Source organism: Phoca vitulina, unplaced genomic scaffold, assembly GCF_004348235.1.
Source record: "Phoca vitulina isolate PV1807 unplaced genomic scaffold, GSC_HSeal_1.0 scaffold88, whole genome shotgun sequence".
NCBI classification, from domain to species: domain Eukaryota; kingdom Metazoa; phylum Chordata; class Mammalia; order Carnivora; family Phocidae; genus Phoca; species Phoca vitulina.
The window spans coordinates 1,708,940-1,727,926 of NW_022589791.1; the positions used below are offsets into that span (position 1 = coordinate 1,708,940).

At 39.8% G+C, this 18,987-nt stretch overlaps 1 protein-coding gene across 1 annotated transcript; it reads left to right on the forward strand.

The window, feature by feature from the left end:
• The first annotated feature begins 1,290 nt into the window (after positions 1 to 1,290).
• LOC116626523 (lysozyme-like protein 1) lies at positions 1,291 to 17,713 on the forward strand. Its single transcript, XM_032395886.1, has 5 exons — positions 1,291 to 1,433; positions 3,780 to 3,942; positions 4,438 to 4,596; positions 16,613 to 16,691; positions 17,493 to 17,713. The coding sequence occupies exons 2-5, from the start codon at positions 3,804 to 3,806 to the stop codon at positions 17,560 to 17,562; spliced, it is 447 nt and encodes a 148-aa protein (XP_032251777.1). The 5' UTR covers positions 1,291 to 1,433; positions 3,780 to 3,803; the 3' UTR covers positions 17,563 to 17,713.
• Positions 17,714 to 18,987: the final 1,274 nt, after the last annotated feature.

The following is an 18,987-nucleotide window of genomic DNA, read 5'->3' on the forward strand; positions in this document are numbered from 1 at the left end:
CATTTGTAATAGTTAGATTTGTCACAGTCTGCATTACACCCTGGGATCACCCAACATCCTGGTTGATTTTTTTAATTTGCATACAACAAAGTTCATGTGGTGCACAGTTCAATAGGTTTTGACAAATTCATAGAATCATGTATCGAATACTCCAGGACCATAGAGAATGGTTTCATTGACCTAAAATTTCCCTTGTTCATTCTCTTTGTAGTCAACCCCACCCTTAATCCTTGGCAAACACTGATCTGTTTTCAATCCCATAGTTTTGTCTTTTTCATCGTGTCACATAAATGAAATCCTATAATATAAAGTCTTTTGGGTTTTTCTTTTATTAGGCAAAATGCACTTGAAATTCATCCATGATGTGGAAATTGATAGCTTGTTCCTTTTATTGCTGAGTAGTATTCCACTGAATGGATATGCCAAGTTTTTTATAGTTTCCCCTATTGAAGGACATCTGGTTGTCTTCAGTGTTTAGTGATTATGAATAGTTGTTATAAATGTAGGTTAACTTTTCATGAGAACAGAAGTTTTCAATTCACTTGGATAAATACCAGAAGTGTGATTGTTGATGTGATTGGAAAGTCTATGTTTAACTTTGTCAGAACTGCCAAACTGTTTTCCAAAGTGACTATACAATTTTGCCTTCCACCAAGGATAAATGAGACTCCTCACTGATCTACAGCTTCTTCATCATTTTGTATTGTCTGTTTGATTTTAGTTATTCTAAGAGGTGTGAGTGGTATTTCATTTTGGTTTCAGTTTACATTCCCCTAATGCCAAAAGATGTTGACCATCTTTCTTCATGCTTATTTGCCATCTTCCTGTCTTCTCTGATGAAATGTCTGTTCAGATCACTTGCCTATGTTTTGAGTTGTGTTGCTGATCTCACTAAAAATATTTTATTAATAATAACAAATTATAATGACATTTTGTGCTATTAATATAATTTTTAAATGTTAATTTCACCTCTATCTTATCTCTTTTCAAATTTTAGTTTCGTGTATGTTTATAATTTATGTAACATTAGTACAGAAGAACATGAGTGTGATTCATAATTTGATATATACCTACTAGGGGTACGTGCTCATTATTGGTGGGATTTGTGATCAAGTTTGGAAACTGTTGCCTGAGAAAGAAGCTTGCACTTGGATGGGAGGCCCTGGTGGAGTTGAATAGTGAGGAGAGCCGTTGGGGAGGAGGAAAAAAAAGAGAGAGAGGTAAGGAAGGCCCAGAATGTGGTTATCACCCAACTCCCAAGAAATGGGATTCTAGAATCTCTGGGTAGTTGGGAACAAGAGTTAAGAATTCTTTTCTCTCTAAGGCTCTGAAGAAAGATTCCTGGTTGAAGACAGATCACTTGTGCCTTGTAAGAATCAGAGATGGCTTCATGGGGTGCAGGAAGCTCATGTGAGCTGCCAATCACTGATTGAGTAAGTAGAGCAGTATTCCTTTCACAGAATTACCTGAGCAGGCTCTCTGGGGCAGGCCCCAGGAATCTGCCTTTTTGATAAGACCTGAAGTATTCCAATGAAGCCACCTGTCCCAAAGAACCAGCAATGGCAACCTCTAGCTTGAAGGACACCAAACATTGTGTTTGGGGCTACCACTGCTGTGGGGTCTTGTTTTGTTTTGTTTGCTACCAGTGCGATTCTAAGGCAGGGGATGGAAACCAACCTAACTGGTAAGCTCTGCATAGTAAACCTCATGTGTCTCCCTCTCAGTGCCTGGCATATAACTCACTGCTTACATCACGGACCATTCCTGAAAAGGGCCAGATAATAAGTATTTTAGATTTGTGGTCCATATTTTCTCTAACACAACCACTCAACCCTGCGAAAAGCAGCCATACACTCTATATTACCAAATGGGCATAGCATTGTTCCAATAAAACTTTACTTACAAAAGCAGGCCTGGTTTGCTGACCCTTGTTATTCACCAGTATGTATTCTATATACCCTAGATGACGTGTAGTTACCTTATTGCTTACTTTATTTTTTTTAAAGATTTTATTTATTTATTTATCAGAGAGAGAGAGCATGAGCAGGGGGAAGAGTAGAGGGAGAGGGAGAAGCAGGCTCCCCACCAAGCAGGGAGCCCGATGCGGGGCTCGATCCCAGGACCCTGGGATCATGACCCGAGCCGAAGGCAGACGCTTAACCATCTGAGCCACCCAGGTGCCCCTGCTTAGTTAAAGACTTCATAGTGATTCTTCTTCTGGCCCTTCTGAATACTCAGCCCTGATTTTAGCCTCACCTCTTAATTGGAGAATGTAACTCTAAGAGAGGAAACTAATAACTTTAGAAATTTCTAGGTGGGGCAGAAAATGATGCTGGGTGAAAATATGTATGAATATCACGTTCAGTATCAGAAATTTCACTCCACCCCTATCCCAGCAAGGTTGCCATATTTGGGGAAGACACTGCTTCAAGAGAGGAAGCACTTCTAGAAAACCAATAGCCAGCAAGGCATGGAAATCTCTGTCACTTAATTTGTAAGTGGAAGGCAGTTCAAACAATTCAGTGGGGGTCTCTTTATGGCCTCTTTACTCCATCACCAACACTTCCCTCCTCTCATGACCCATGGTCATCAGTCCCCCTTGCTCATCGGTCAATACCATGACTTTTAGGGGGGCCCACGAAGTAGCGATGAAAGAACTCAGAAAAACATTGCATTTGCAATATAACACTGATAGTTTTGAAACAATGCTTCCACATTTGGAGCAGTATTAAGAGATTGGATGAAAGACAAGGTGCTAAATCTTCTTGCTTCAATAAAGCCTCAAATAATAAATCTTAAAGTTGTCCATGCAGACCCGTGTGTATTTCATCTCTGGTTGAAACTGGGGTGTGTGTTTCCACATATATAGAGAATGCTTCACTCTCCGTATTCTATTTTTTTCTATTCATAGAACAAAAATGAGAATCCTGGGTATGTATCACCCCCTGTGATTTCTAACTAGACATCAGTGAAGGAGGGTTCATTTCTGTGCTTGCCCAATCCCAGGAACATAATAGCATTTACTTGAAAGTGACCATGTAGGGGCGCCTGGGTGGCTCAGTCATTAAGCGTCTGCCTTCAGTTCAGGTCATGATCCCAGGATCCTGGGATCGAGCCCCACATAGGGCTCCCTGCTCTGCGGGGAGCCTGCTTCTCCCTCTCCCACTCCCCCTGCTTGTGTTCCCTCTCTCACTATGTCTCTCTCTGTCAAATAAATAAATAAAATCTTTAAAAAAAAAAAAAAAGAAAGTGACCATGTAGAAAAGTATCTGCACTCATTCCTTCCTTGTACTGTATATTCCTGTACTTTGGTTTCCCCCATGCTGGTTCTGAATGATTAAAAGAAACAGGAAGTAGAGGGATGGGCAAAATGGGTGCAGGGGAGAGGGACACACAGGCTTCCAGGTATGGGATGAATAAATATTCACAGGAATAAAAGACACAGCAAAGGTAATATAATCGATACTGTAATAGTGGTATATGGTGACAGACGGGTAGCTGCACTTGCACTGAACATGGCACAATGTATAAACTCATAACTTGTCAAATTACCATGTTGTGCACCTGAAACTAATGTAACACTATCAATTATAATGGAGAAAACAGTTTTTTAAAATTTAAAAATTCAAATAAATATAAATAAAATGAAAGTAACAGAAAACATCTAGGCAGAGCCACCCACAACCATGGCAGAATTTAAGTTCTCAGTGGCAACAGACTGAATCTTAGGACTCAGGACAAAGCAAGATTGTTTGACCTGGTCTCCTGATCTTTCACAGGCTCCGCTTCCAACAGACCTGGGGATGAAGACTGCCATCATCTTGGCCCTGATTGGCTGCCTGGTCACGGTCACTGAGCCCAAAGTCTACACTCGCTGCAAACTGGCAAAAATATTTTCGAGGGCTGGCCTTGACAATTACCAGGGCTTTAGCCTTGGAAACTGTGAGATTTCTTCCTTCCTGTTCTTTTTCTACCTTTGATCTCCCTGCTGAGATTCCAAAGTCTCCCCAACCCCCCAACTTTGGCTTGTCCCCAGCTCTTCCATTCACTGCCCCCCTCCCCAGGGACACCTGCTAGCTATCCATAAGTTCTCCTCAAATGATGCTTTCTGGGGCACCTCTCCTCCTCCCTACCCGTCATGTCCTCACTCCTGGAGTCCTGCGTGAATGATACCAGCAAGGGAAGGAGAAAACAATGCCCCCCCTTGCTGGCTTGGTAGGGACAGACCTGACTTCCGGCCTAGTCCAGGCGCAGCCGCTGACTAGGTGTGCAGCTTCGGAAGTGCCCCATGGGTGTGCTACTTGCCCTGTCCCTCCCCAAGGTCTGTTGGGACCACAGCGTTATTGTAACATGTATAAGGGAGCTCTCCTCTAAGAGCAGAGCTGGAGAAAAAAATGCATTTCTTTTACTGGCATTTCTGGCTTTCTCTCCCTCTAGGGATCTGCATGGCCTACTATGAGAGCCACTACAATACAACAGCTCAGACTGAGCTAGAGGATGGGAGCATTGACTATGGCATTTTTCAGATAAACAGTTTCACGTGGTGCAGACGGGCTAAGCTACAAGAGAGGAACCACTGTCACGTTGCCTGCGCAGGTACGGTTTTGATTTTCCAAAAATAATGTTCTCAGGAGTAAAAGCAGGAAAACTGATAATGGAATGTCTACCCATTTTCTGCTTTGACAAAAACTTGGAGTAGATGTGCAAGTAGGTCTATACCCTGCCAATAAATTATTCAACAGTTCTCCAGGGTGACACTCACAGTCCTGTGGCCTACTTGCCCAAAGATGACTTATTCCTTCTAGGATGGTTTTTGTGAAACAACCATAAAAATGGAGGGGTGGAAAAAGGACCTTATTCTTTCATGCATAGAGACATTAAATATGTTCAATAAGAAGGAGAAAGCTGCTTGCCAACTGCTTTCCATAAAGCAATTTACTCAAAGTATGCGTTTATACTTCTTTGTAGAGAACGAGACAAATAAATACACTTTACATTTCTTAAACAGTAGAAATTAAGCTAGAATTCACTTCCAAGGCTTCTACTTCAATCATTTAAGAAATATATGTGTGCACAGAACTGAGGCTGGCAGAAAGCATCAGACATGAATTCAGGTATTTGGAAAAAGAATATATGCTTTAGGAAGTTAAAGGACTATAAACAGGTGTGGGTTGAGTGTTGTGGACTTCAGAGGACAAAGACATCATTGATAATGTCATGGAAAGTCTTGTAGACAAAATGATATTTGATCTAAGACTTGGAAGATAGGTAAGATTTGGACATTCAGAGATAGATAAGAGTCATTCCAGGTAAAGAGAACAACAAAAGCCAAAAGATGCATGGTGGGAAGAAGGTATGGGGCACACACAGGGAGCAGTGAGACATTTGTGTTATCTGGAACAAAGGGGATGTGAAGACAAGTAACAGGACATGGGGTTGGAGCAGTTGATTACTACCTGACTATGAAGGGCCTGGGAAGCCAGGTAAGACGTATGTACTGATTTCTGCCTGCAATAAGAAATCAGTAGAGGTCATTGATTAAGCATTGCTCCAGAAGGATTAATCTGCAAGCAGGGTATGAGATATTGCCATTGCAAGTGGTGAGGTGAGAGATAGAAAGACCTGAATGATGGTCATGGCTGGGGGCATGGAGAAGAACAGGCAAGAGATGCTCAACAGATCCTGCCCTCTCTCTACAACATAAGCTCCATGAAGGCAGGAATTTTATCTGTTTGGTCACTGATACATCCTCAATGCCCAGAGGGGTGCCAAGCCAGAGTTTTGGAATTCAAAAGATATTCATTAAATAAATGAATAGAAGGGGGGAGCCTGGGTGGCTCTGTCATTAAGTGTCTGCCTTCGGCTCAGGTCATGATCCCAGGGTCCTGGGATCGAGCCCCGCTTCGGTCTCCCTGCTCAGCGGGAAGCCTGCTTCTCCCTCTCCCCCTGCTTGTGTTCCCTCTCTCACTGTGTCTCTCTCTGTCAAATAAATAAATAAAATCTTTAAAAAAATAAAAAATAAATAAATAGGTAGATAGTTAGAAGGAATGAGGAGCAAGGGTGAAGACAAAGAGTTATAAGATATTCTGTGACAAACTCCTTACGAGCAGGAAATAAACTTTTAATTTCTCTTTGACACAAACAGGATAATCAGTACGTATGTTTGAATGTATGAATGATTGAACAATGTGTTAATTTTCTAATAAGTTTTCCCTACACCTACTTTACAAGAGAATGCTCACTAACTCCTGAAGCAGATCATACAATTGTCGATCAATTCCTAATTTAGAACATTTTTCTGTTAGGCCAAAATCTACCTCTTTCTAGCTTTCTTCCATTAATTCTAGTTTTTCCTTCTGGATTTATTTAAAACAAATTTGCTCACTTTTATACATAGAAACTTATTAAAAGCTTGAACATGACTAGTAGATATTTCTTATCTTTACTTTCTTACCTTCTGGGCTAAAACTAGTTCAGTATTTTCACCTTCCTAGAGGTATGACTTTTAAACCTCTCCCCATCCATGGCCAATTTCATTAGCAGTCCCCAAGAGCTTGCCAATGGAGTCTTCCAGTTAACCACAACAACTGGACATGTACATTTTTAGAAGTTGAAAAGCAGGAGGACAAGTACTGGCTAATTTAGTAATTAGAGAAATTTGAGTTCTACTGACAGTGGGAAAGCCAAGAAGCAACCATAGAATCCTAAAAGGGCTCAGAAATCAGCAGGATCAGCTAATTCTGGAAACTGGAATGAAAATAGGTAGAAAATAAGAGGATTGATGGGAAGTCCAATTAAGCAGCATCTAGACCATCAGATTCCCTTCCTGACTCCATTCAGCTACTGACTTCTCATCCCCAATCCTGGCAGAATACTGGAGCTTTCCTTTCTGAACAGAGTAAGTAGAAAGTCTCTCAACTGAGGGACCTCAACAACCTGTGAAAGTGAGAGTTCCATACTGAAGACATGGGAGATTAAAGTTTCCATAGTCCCAGGCACCTTCCTCCACTTAGATCCTAGAATGATGGAAATCAGGCTAGACTCTCCAGAAGGGAAGATTCTGTTCTGGAGAATTCACACAGATGAAAAGGACATAGCTAAAGATTCTGAGTAGGAGCTCTCCATGAACAAAACTAGCCAGACTTCCCCTATAGGGAGATACACAGTTGAAAATCCCCGTGTCTGTGTACAGAACTCCTAATCAGCTTTTTAGTCTCTCTTTCTTAAATAAGTGCAGATAAACAAGGATCATCAGACTTCATATAAGTGTCATTGACATGAAAGAATGGGACAAAACAAAACAAAAAACAAAATCAGATAAAAGTAACTTGTTGAAAGCAGAGATTATACAGGGAAATGAAAATTTCAAATGAAAAAGGGAAGTGTCATTGATATTTTCAGCTAGATAACATGTCTTATCAATGAAACAAGAAAAGGATGCTTTATTAAAAAAGAAATACTTGGAGAAAAGCTCCTAGAAATTCAAAATATGATTACAGACACACAAAAAAAACTCAATAGAAAAGTTGGAAGATAAGATTAAGGAAATCTCTCTAAAAGCAGAATGAAAAAGAAAGAGATAGGTGGAAAATAGGAGAAATAAAGATACGATAAATAAATGGATCTGAATAATACAAGTTTCAGCAGGATAGAAGAGAAACAGTAGATAGAATGAAATCTTTAAAAAACATTTCCAGAACTGAAGGGCATGCGTTTCCAATTTATAGGATCCATCACATAACCAGTACAGTCGATTAACATAGATTCACACTAAGGCACATCCTCATGAAATTTCAGAAAACTAGAGAGAAATAAAATACAATATAGTCTTCAAAGAAAGAGTAAAACGTGTTCCATACAAAAGCTCAAGCATCAGAGTAGCATCAGACTTCTCAATATCAATATTAGAAGCTAGAAGAAAATAGAGTAATGTCTTTAAAATCTTGAAGAAGAATTATTTCCAAACTAAAATTTTATGCTAGCTGAATCGTCAATATGTTGTGAGTGTAGAATGAATATATTTTGAGACAAGCAAGTTGTCAAAAAATTTACCTTCAATAGAAAGAATCCTGACTGGAAAACCACTAACTCAAACTAAGTACTACAAGAATTTTTTAAAAAGGGCTACTTACAGAAGCGTTGTCAGATTGCAGGGAACCCCCAGGAAGGAATGAAGTAAAGGATTAGAAACAGCAGATCATTACTAACCCCTGGCCCAAGTGGGAATGGAGAGAGAGCTGTGACCCCTACCCAGATACAGTCTGCATGGAGAAGTCTACCTTATAGGAGTTGTGACCTTCAATCAAGGGACACAGTTTGTTCTTAGTGATTTGACAGAAAAAAAGGCTGAGGAAATATATATATCCCAGCTTCACTGTCCTTTTCCCTTGCAATCTCCTACTAACACTCGTTGTTCAACTCTGCCAGAGGTCAGAGGACAGCGGAGGTCTACTGATGTCATCCATGTAGATCAGCCTCTTAGTGCACAGAGCAAGGTAAAAGAGGATAGAGGGTGGCTCAGTGGGGGCAATGAAAAGATATTTAGCACAGAACTTTTGGAGAAGGTGTTGCATTAAAAGGATAAAGTAAACCAAGAAATAGGAAGACATAGATCCAGGAAACAAGAGATTTCAATAAAGGAGAGAGGCAAAGGGAATGCCCAAGATGATTATGAGGGATGATCCCAGGATGAATTTTTATAGTTGATTTCTAAATTGATTCTGTTGTAGTCAGAGACTATAGTGTATATGGTTTCAAACCTTTGAAATGATTTGAACCTTATTTTGTGGTATAGACCTAGGATCACCATACAGTGTATAATTATGGTGAATATGCATTTGAAAAAATAATGTGTATTCTACAATTATTAGGTGGATATTCTATACCATCTATATATGTATATGTACTCTATAATATATACGTATATTATATACTTACTTATTTTCTTATTTTATTAAATGATGAGAAAGATGTATTGAAATCTCCAACTATAATTATAATTTTATGTATTTCTCCTTTCAGCTTTGTCATTTTTGAAGCTCTGTTATTAGGTACATACACATTGAGATTGTTAAATCTTCCTAATGAGTTGACCCTTTTATCATTAGTGCCAGTGCCCCTCCTTAACTCTGATAATATTTCTTATCCCAAAATCTACTGTACCTGATCGTAATATAGTGACTCCGTTTTCTTTGCATGATATATTTATTTCCATTCTTTTACTTTTAATTTATCTGTATCTTTACATTCACTGTGAATTTCTTATAGGCAACACATAGTTAGGTGTTGCTTTTATATCCAGTCCAACAATTTCTGCTTTTCATTAGGAATTTTTAGAACAGGGGTCAGCAAACTTTTTCTAAAAGGGCCAGATAGTAAATTTTTTAGGCTTGTGTGCCTATACAGTCTCAGCTGTAACTATCCAACTCTCCGTGTAGCACAAAAGCAGTCATAGACAAGATGTAAATGAATAAGCATGGCTGTGTTCCACGAAACGTTTATTTAGAAAAACAGAGGGTAGACCTGTGGGCCATAGTTTGCTGAACCTTGGTTTAGACCATTTATATTTAATGTAATTACATATGGTTACTTTAAAATCCACTGTCTTGTTTTTTGTTTTCTTTTTGTACTGTCTGTTTTTGGTTCATTTTTTTCTGCTTCTTTTGGATTACTGAATATTTTTCAGTATTCTCTTTTATTTCCTCCATTGGCTTATTAACTACACTTCTGTATTATTTTTAGTGGTTACTCTAGGGCTTACAATATGCATCATCTTCTCACATTCTACCTTCAAATAGCATTATGCCACTTGACATATAAACATGAGTTTTATGACAGTATACTTCTATTTCCCCATCTCATCTTTTATGCGATGTTGCTCTGCACTTTCCTTCAAGTTATACACCTCATGCATTTTTGCCTTAAAAGGATCTCTTTATATTTGCCACATATTTACCATTTCCAACACTCTTCATTCCTTTGGTGGATTCATTTGGGTAGGCAGGTAAGAGATATCACTTTCCTCTACCTAAAGAATATCCTTCAGGGGCTTCTGAGTGGCTCAGTCGGTTAAGTGTCTGACTCGTGGTTTTTGCTCAGGTCATGTTCTCAGGGCTGGGATATCAAACCACACTAGAGCCCAGCTAGAGCCCAGCTAGAGCCCAGTTAGAGCCCCCTTGGGCTCTGCCTTTAGTGGAGAGTCTGTTTCCCCTCTCCCTCTCCCTCTGCTCCTCTCCCTGTTCATGCACCCCCTCTCCTTCTCATTCTCTCTCTCTCTAAAATAAATAAATAAATCTTTTTTTTTTTTTAAAGAATATCCTTCAATATTTTTTTGGAATGGAGGTCTACTAGAAAACATTCTCTCAGCTTTTGTCTATCAGAAAGTGTCTATAGGGCACCTGGGTGGCTCAGATGGTTAAGCGTCTGCCTTCGGCTCAGGTCATGATCCCAGAGTCCTGGGATCGAGTTCCACATCAGGCTCCCTGCTCCGCCGGAAGTCTGCTTCTCCCTCTGCCTCTCTCTCTCTCCCTCTCTCTGTCTCTCATGAATAAATAAATAAAATCTTTTTAAAAAAGTGTCTATATTTCACTTTCTTCTTTGAGGGATATTTGCTTTCTATATAAAATTTTAGGCTGGCAGATGTTTTTCTCTCATTTTGTTAAAGATAACCCTTTGTCTTCTGGCTCACCTTGTTTATTATGAGAAATTGGTGATTTTCTTATTTGTATCCCGTGTGTAATGTCTCTTTTTTTCTCTACCTGCCTTTAAGATTTCCTTTCAATCTCCAGTTTTCAGCACTTTGATTATGATGTGTGTTTTCTTATTTATCTTACTTGATGTTCATTAACATTTTGGATCCCTGAGTTCATAATTTTCATCTTTTCTCCTTCTAAAACTTGAATGATACATGTATTAGATTATTTGATGTTGTCCCACAGGTCACCAAGGCTCTTCATTTTTTTCAATCTTTTTCCCTTTGTGTGTTTTATTTTCAATATTTTCCATTGTTATATCTTTGAGTTCTCTGATCTTTTTTCTGAAGTGCCTAATCTATTAAATTCATTAACTGAATGTCTTATTTCAGAGATTGTATATTTTCAGTGCTAGGTAATTGCTTTATATATTTCATTTCCCTCATTTTATTCATGTATTTCTTTAAGTCCTTGATATAAATAAGCATATTTATAAATTGTTTTAAATTCTTGCCCGGTAATTCAATCAACTGTGTCATTTCTGGGTCTTAACATTGACTGATCTTTCCCCTGGTTATGGGTCACATTCGTATGCCTCTTTGCACATACAATAACATTTTGTTGGATACTAAAGATAGTATATATTACATTTTTAAGTGTCTGGATTGTTTTCTTCCTTTAAGGAGTGTTGGATTTCATCTTGGCAAGTAGTTAATTCTGATTAGCTTGACCCTTTTAAGACTTGCTTTTAAATTGTGGTAGGGAAGTTTGAGAGTCATCTTTATGGTGGGGCTAATTTAATGCTACTACCAAGGCCTGGCTTTTCTAGTGTCTTTTCAATGTCCAGGGGTTCACCAACATTTCTCCCTCCTGACTCGTCAGAAATCAAATGTCTCCCAGCCCTGTGTGAGCTCTGTGATTGTACAGGTTCCTGGTAATTGTTTTCTAGCTAGCTTCATGGAGTTTTACTCTTTGCAAGCCCAGTTTAAGCCTTCAGCCAAAGACTCCGTGGAATCCCCATGAGGATTTCTGGTGTTCTCCTTCTGGGTGGCCCCTTACTCTCAGGTATTCTTCTCCACAAATTGCAGCTCCCTTAGCCTCTTATCTCTGTCTCCTCCACTTAAATTGCCATCTCCTGCCTGGGTTTTACCTTTCTGGTCTGGCAAGTGCCTCTGGGCAGAAAGTCATGGTAATCATAAGACTCCCCTCATTTTGTTTCTATCTCTCAAGGGTCATGATCCTGCCTTGTCTTTTGCCTAACATCTGAAGATAACGTGCTCATATATTTTGTCTAGTTTTCTAGTTGTTTACAGTGGGAGAGAAAATCTGTTACTCCATCATGGCCATGCTTGACTTTACATGCAGTTGACTAATTTAATATTGTTCAATTTAGTTTCAAATAAGGAAGTCTGGGGCAAACATATATCTGTAAGGCAATCTTGAATTCTAGGAAATTAAAATGTTGGACGATTCATGGTTAGAGGTGAAGGAACACTCCTATCTGCTTTCTCATCATAAAGAGCATGGGATTTTTAGAGACAGCTTTAAAATAGAAAACAGGATGTTGGTTTTATATCCTAATCACCCCTTAGTAGCTGGCCTCCCTCAGCCTCAGGCCAGAGAAGCTTTAATTATGGTCAATGTCATTCTGTCCCATGTATTACAGAAGTAGAGATATTTGTCATGGGAACCTGGAAACAAGTTAGCATTATGGTCTCTTTAGGAGAAACATGACGTTTCATATATGTACGGGTTACGTGCACCTCCTGCCCATCTTCCAAAGCTATGCCTTCTCCTCAATCCCATACCCAAGTCTATTTCCAAAATTCCAGCTTACCTTCCCCAAACTATTTGGACAGAATATTTTTATATATACATATATATAAACATACATATATGTTTACACACAAATAATAATATAATATTAATCTTTATTTTCCTCCAACAGCATAGACCTCTTTAAAGTAGGAGATGTTTACGGAAAAGGACGGTGATTGTTGTCTCTTGTATCTAGTCTCTTCCACTTATATTAATCTCTATTTCTCATCAGCTGGGTATCCGAGTTGGCTTTTGTCACTTCAGAGTGGAAGGAGATGTAAACTGTGGGCATGATAGTGATACTGTAGGTGGGAGGCAGGAGGATGCTGGGGAGAGACAGACTTTGAAGCAGAACTAACTTACCTGAAAATAAGTAGTTCTTTCCATGTAGATTGTTGCTGTTTTCTGTTGTTGATGTGGGAGAATAAGCTATTCAGTTGAATAATGCTTTGCTGTTCAACAGAACCCTTTGACTGCAGAGACTTGTCTATTTAAAGTAAATTGAGCAGAAGCAATTCTTGGCATGGATCCTTAGAACTACTTGCTCTCTTGACTCATTTCTGCCCCTCTGCTGCCCCTCTGTGGCAATTTCATTGTGTCTTCACATCTCAGCACATCAGTCTTGTTTCCCAGCCCCCATCTTCCTTAACGTATTTTCCTAAGCAAATTCAAAGTCGTGTCCAACTAGCACTTTCAAGACATCTCATTAGGGTAACAAAAAGCTACAGCAAAGTGAGAGACTGACAAACAAACTACAAGGTCCCCACCACATGGGCCTGAGCACCTAATCTCATCAATGGTACACAGCATCCCCAGCCAAGCAAACTGCCTTACCCCAAACACAAGCCTTCCGCGATGTGTACATGCCTCTGGTGTGCTCCAGTCCTGGCATGATAGAATACTCTCTACTTCTTCCCACTATGTATAGTCTGTTTCCTTCCCACCCCTTGAGGCCCCACTGGACCCACTTCTCCTAGGAAATAGGCTCCAACAACTTTCAAACACGAACGGTATGTCAGCTCTTACCAAGCATTTGTGCACACAAAATAAAGTGTTTCTAGGTAATTTGAACATGTAACAGATACCAAGCACTTAAGTTTGGATCATCTCTTAATAAATAATTACTTGAAAAATGAACAAAGTACTTATATTTCTTTATCAACTTCATTAGCATATAGTATTCCATAGCATCCAAAGATTCCAGGCATCTTTGCTTAAGTGTCTGTGTTGGAAGGAAGTAGTCGAGGACAATAGAAGTTAAGCCCTAGGTTTGAATGCAGGCTCATTTACTGAGTATGGACCTCAGTTTAAAGGGCTAATCATGGTACTCACCCACATAGTTGTTCCGAGGCTGAACGGAGATAATACATGAAGAGACTTAACGTGAGCTTGACACACAGTAAGTTTTCAATAAAGGTTGGCTCTTATTAATAGCGACTACTATTCTAACTACTTATCTTTCTAGAAATAAGGCAAAAGACATAATCTAACAAAGCTTTAGTTTTCACTGTGTATCAAATGCTAGTGAATTTGCATATTGTCTCAATTTGTTATCACCTATAGGTCCTATCTTTTGTTAATTTTCTTTTGGTTAATAGAAGTTTGTTTTTTTTTTAAATATTTTATTTATTTATTTGACAGAGAGAGAGAGAGATAGCAAGAGCAGGAACACAAGCAGGGGGAGTAGGAGAGGGAGAAGCAGGCTTCTTGCCGAGCAGGGAGCCCGATGAGGGACTCGATCCCAGGACCCTCAGATCATGACCTGAGCCAAAAGCAGACACTTAATGACTGAGCCACCCAGGTGCCCCTAGAAGTTTGTTTTAAATTAAAAAAAAAAAAAAAAAGATTTAGAATGAATTTGCTTAAAAGAAATCTATCATTACCTTTATCTTTTAGCTAAGCTTATCTGAAAAAGCAACCTAATTAGCAACTAAACTGGCATACTCAAGAAAAAACTTAATTTTCAACTGAGTTTACAAAATAATTTTGTATTGTAGTGATCTATTTAGGCTAACATTATTCTTTTTGGTTATATTTTTCTGAAAATCAAAATAATACATTTCTATTGTAAAAAGTTTAGAAATATGCAGTGAAGATTTAAAAGCACTGGTGATCCCACAACTCAGAGCTAAACCTTCAAATATTGGTGACTATAACTATCTTTTTATTTTCTCTCTCAACCAATGTTGTCCAATAGTACTTTCTGTGATGATGGAAATGTTCTCTGGCTATCCACTATGAGAACCACTAGCCACGATAAAGATGCTATAAAGCATCTGAAATGTAGTGAGAACAACTGCGAAACTGAAGTTCTAATTGTATCGATTAATTTAAATTTAAATAGTCCCATGTATCTAACGGCCACCATATTGGACTGTGTAGCTCTAGGAGGATATTTTCTACAATATTGTGAACCTTACACTGGGAACATTTTCCACTATTATGAAATCATGTCAACACACGATTTTAAATGGCACCTTATTTCATTCTATGGAGGTATTATTATTAATGTGATCTAATTATAAGATCTAATTATAAGGCAATTAGATCTTTTCCATTTGGAAGTAAATTTCCTCTTGTAAACAAAGCTACAATAAACTACTTTGTAAATAAATCTTTGTCTAGATTCATAAGTAGTTCCTTAAGATAGATCCAGAAAGAGAAATTACTAGGCAAAAAGATAAGAGCCACTTTAAGGCTCTTGACACATTCTATTAAATTGTTTTCCTGAAAAGCTGAACTCATTATACTCTTACCACAAGCACTGAAGAGTGCCTATGTCATTGCACCCTTGTCAACATGGAGCATTACCTTGTCCTTTAAAAAATCTTTGCTTAGGGGCACCTGGGTGGCTCAGTTGTTAAGTGTCTGCCTTCTGCTCAGGTCATGATCCCAGGTCCTGGGATCGAGCCCCGCATCGGGCTCGCTGTTCAGCAGGAAGCCTGCTTCTCCCTCTGCCTCTCCCCCTGCTTTTGTGCCCTCTCTCGCTGTGTCTCTCTCTGTCAAATAAATAAATAAAATCTTTAAAAAAAAAAAAAATAAAAATCTTTGCTTAATTGATAAATAAAAATGATATCAAATGGTGTAGGCTTTTGTGTCTTTGATTGGTGGTGGTGATGGGCAGAGAGGTGGACTTCCCAGATTCCCTTTGAAGGGAAGGTGTCTGGCTCCAGTGGCATCTGTATGATTTGCAGACAGTTTACCTGGCACCTTCTTCAGTGTCGTTTTAGCTGCAGAGGAGTGCGCCATCCAACACTGTGCCCCTCTGGGGCAGTCCACACCCAGGGACTAAGTGAGGGGGAGTCATACGGATTTAGCCATTTGGGCACCCCTTGGGCAACTTCGATGGGCCTGCATCACAACAGGACACATCCATCTGCCCAGTCCAGCTTTTGCCCCCTTTCTTTCACAGATGTGGATCTCTTATAAATACTCTGCACCCCAAGCCCATGTCTGCATTTACTTCTGAAAAACCCACCGTGCAACAGAAGTGATGTTTGACTTTATATTTATTTGCCTTTTTCTGTCATGTTTGCATGGAGGATTTTGAGGCCACTTCTGGGCAAGCAGGAAAGAATGCTAAGACCAGTGAATTCATTGGCAATCAGAAGATCTGTTATGTCAGAAAGCCATAAAAAAACTAACAAAGACTAATGTGTCTGGCATAAAAATTTTTGCATATAAAAAACACCTTGGATTGATTTTTTTTATGCAAAAAACTGGAAAGTTAAATAGACAAGTTTACTATTTACTTATAAAGAGATCGTGTGTGTCAAAGCATCTGAAGTAGAGGCAACACTGTACTGTCCTCTTACTTATGTATTTCTTTAGGACACAGAAAACATTCTCCGCCTGTGTCTATTCTAAACACATTTCCAAAAACCCTACAGGACTGAAATTTCAAGAAGCCCAGATGTGGCTACTCTAGAAATTTAAAAAGAAAATTCTTTGATTTGTGAAGAAGCTCAACAAAAAAAAGAATATGGTTCATAGTTCTTCCCACCCTCCTGTTCCAACAAACAGTGAGAAAAGTGAAGAAAACCTGATCGGGGCTTCCCCTCAAATAACAGTCTCAGCTAATACTATTCTCCTCTCTCTTATAGCCTTGATCACGGATGACCTCACAGATGCAATTATCTGTGCCAAGAAAATTGCCAAAGAGACAGAAGGGATGAACTATTGGTAAGAGTCTTTCCTTGGCAGACTTTGGCTGACGTGGCTAAAACCGACACTGTCCATTCATCACGCCCAGCGAGCACTGACAAACTCACCTCTGCAGAGAGGTCCGACGATGGTAATGTGACCTTGTCTCTACCCTGCCCCGTGAGTGTGTGGGTGGACAGCGAACACCGCGAAAGGGGTTTCTACGGGGACGAGAGACGGTATGAGTCATGGTCATTTGCAATTGTTTTTCACATTAAGGTATTCCAAACAACAGAGCAAGAAGTGCTTTCTAATGTGAATTGCCAGTGAAAGCAATACAAGAGAGGAGAAAAGGTTGAGTTTGCTCTCCACTTGGACAAGATCTTGGAGGGCTAGGGCAACATTTTGTGGGGGGAGAGAACAGGCAGCAGCGAGAGAAAAATGACCATGTCAGTTACACCATACATTAGCAGGAAACTTCCCGAGGATGGTGCAGAGACATGGTTTCTGGTGCTCGAAGTAATCTGAGGCTGGGTTTCCTGTGAACATTGCTAATCAGGCCACCCACTTGGGGAACCCAAATTTTCAGAGGTGTGGGTGTTGAACTAAATGACCCATCCTTATAAAAGCTGTTTACCTGTTACTAAGGCTAATAAGGGCTAGGAGAAAACCTAGGAGAGAAAAGTCTTAAGGCAAAAGGATAGGGTCGTTAGATCTCAGAAACAAAACTAAATCCTGGGCACCGCTTACAGTTTTGGTTAATTACCTATGGTTTCAAACCTACGAATATTTGGATTGTCATGTTTCTTTCTGTTGCTCCTACTTCCCTCTCCTCCTTAGGCAAGGCTGGAAGAAACACTGTGAGGGCAAAGACCTGTCTGAGTGGAAAAAGGGATGTGAGGTTTCATGAATTGGAACTGGACCCAGGATGCTCTGCAGCCACTCCCTAGGATTTGTCACCCTTTCCCCCCTTCCTCCCAAAATTCCTTCTCGAAGTTGGAGAGGGAAAACTAATTTATAGTTTTAAGGAATTAAATATTTCTATTTAACTATCTTTACTTACACTGACTTTATTTAAGTGATGTCACAAAAGCACAGTGGTGAGATTTGAAGTCACTTGCAAAACATTCTAGCCCCAGAAGGAACAAACCTACCGCTTCATTCTAAGGATTACTGGCTCCTGTGGCCCTGAAATGGCTTTTCATTTAAAAAGAAGACTCCCGGGGCACCTGGGTGGCTCAGTCGGTTAAGCAACTGACTCTTGGTTTTGGCTCAGGTCATAGGATCGAGCCCCTCATCGGGCTCTACGCTCAGTGTGGAATCTGCTTGGGACTCTCTGTCCCTCTCCCACTGCCCCTCCCCCCTGCTCTCTCTCTCGCTCTGTCTCTCAAATAAATAAATAAATATTAAAAAAAGAAGAAGAAGAAGAAGACTGTCAAATCAAGGAGAGCAGTAGATGAACGACCATAGTTTGCTGACCTCTTTCCTGAAGCATTAGGTCATTCTTCTCTTGGTCAGCAGACCCACGATCCCTCCTCAACTCACCACTGCCAGAGAGAATGTTCCTGTGAGATGCAGACATTCCTGATGGACACTCTAATAGAAATAAGTGGGTGAAGTTGCAGCTCTCATCATTAATGTTAAGAGAGTTCCCCAGGTTCCAACATCTATTTAAATTAAATCTATCAAATTCAAAACTAACATCATCATGGCAAAATTGCTTCCAGCCTTAGACCTATAGATTTTATTAGTTTGGTCAGGAAACTGGTGACTATCTGAAGGACACTTCATTACCTTAACACTGAGCCGAGGAGCTCAGATCCCAAAGAGCTGTTCCCAGAATGCCCTCTGTTCCATGCAGGGACAGCCCACAGGGCAGGGCAGCTCTGCTCTGCTGAGTTTTCTCTCCTCCGTTCTCCGTCCTGCTGGGGCAGACGTGGTTGGGGCTGCCATATTGCAACGTTACATAGCAAGCTCAAGTTGAATGCAATCTGACCTCAAGAATGCACTCAATTACGGTTTGTTAAAGAAATGGTTATGCCTACAAATAAGTTTCCCACTTAGAAGAAAGTCCGCACTGGTCAGGCTGATGGGTTTTGTGACAGCACCTAACTGACCCATAAACACTCTCTCATTGCCAACTGCCTGGGCTCTGCCATTGGCTCATGTCACATCCTGGCTTCACTTGCAGGCAGAGGCTTTAAGAAAGTCTGAGCTGCTACTTGCCAAAAGAATATAAACATTCCATATTGTCTAAACAAACAGAATCCAGTAACAATTTAACAGGCATTACAAACCATGGGAAAAAAAGCTTTAGGAACTCGCAGAAGAATTG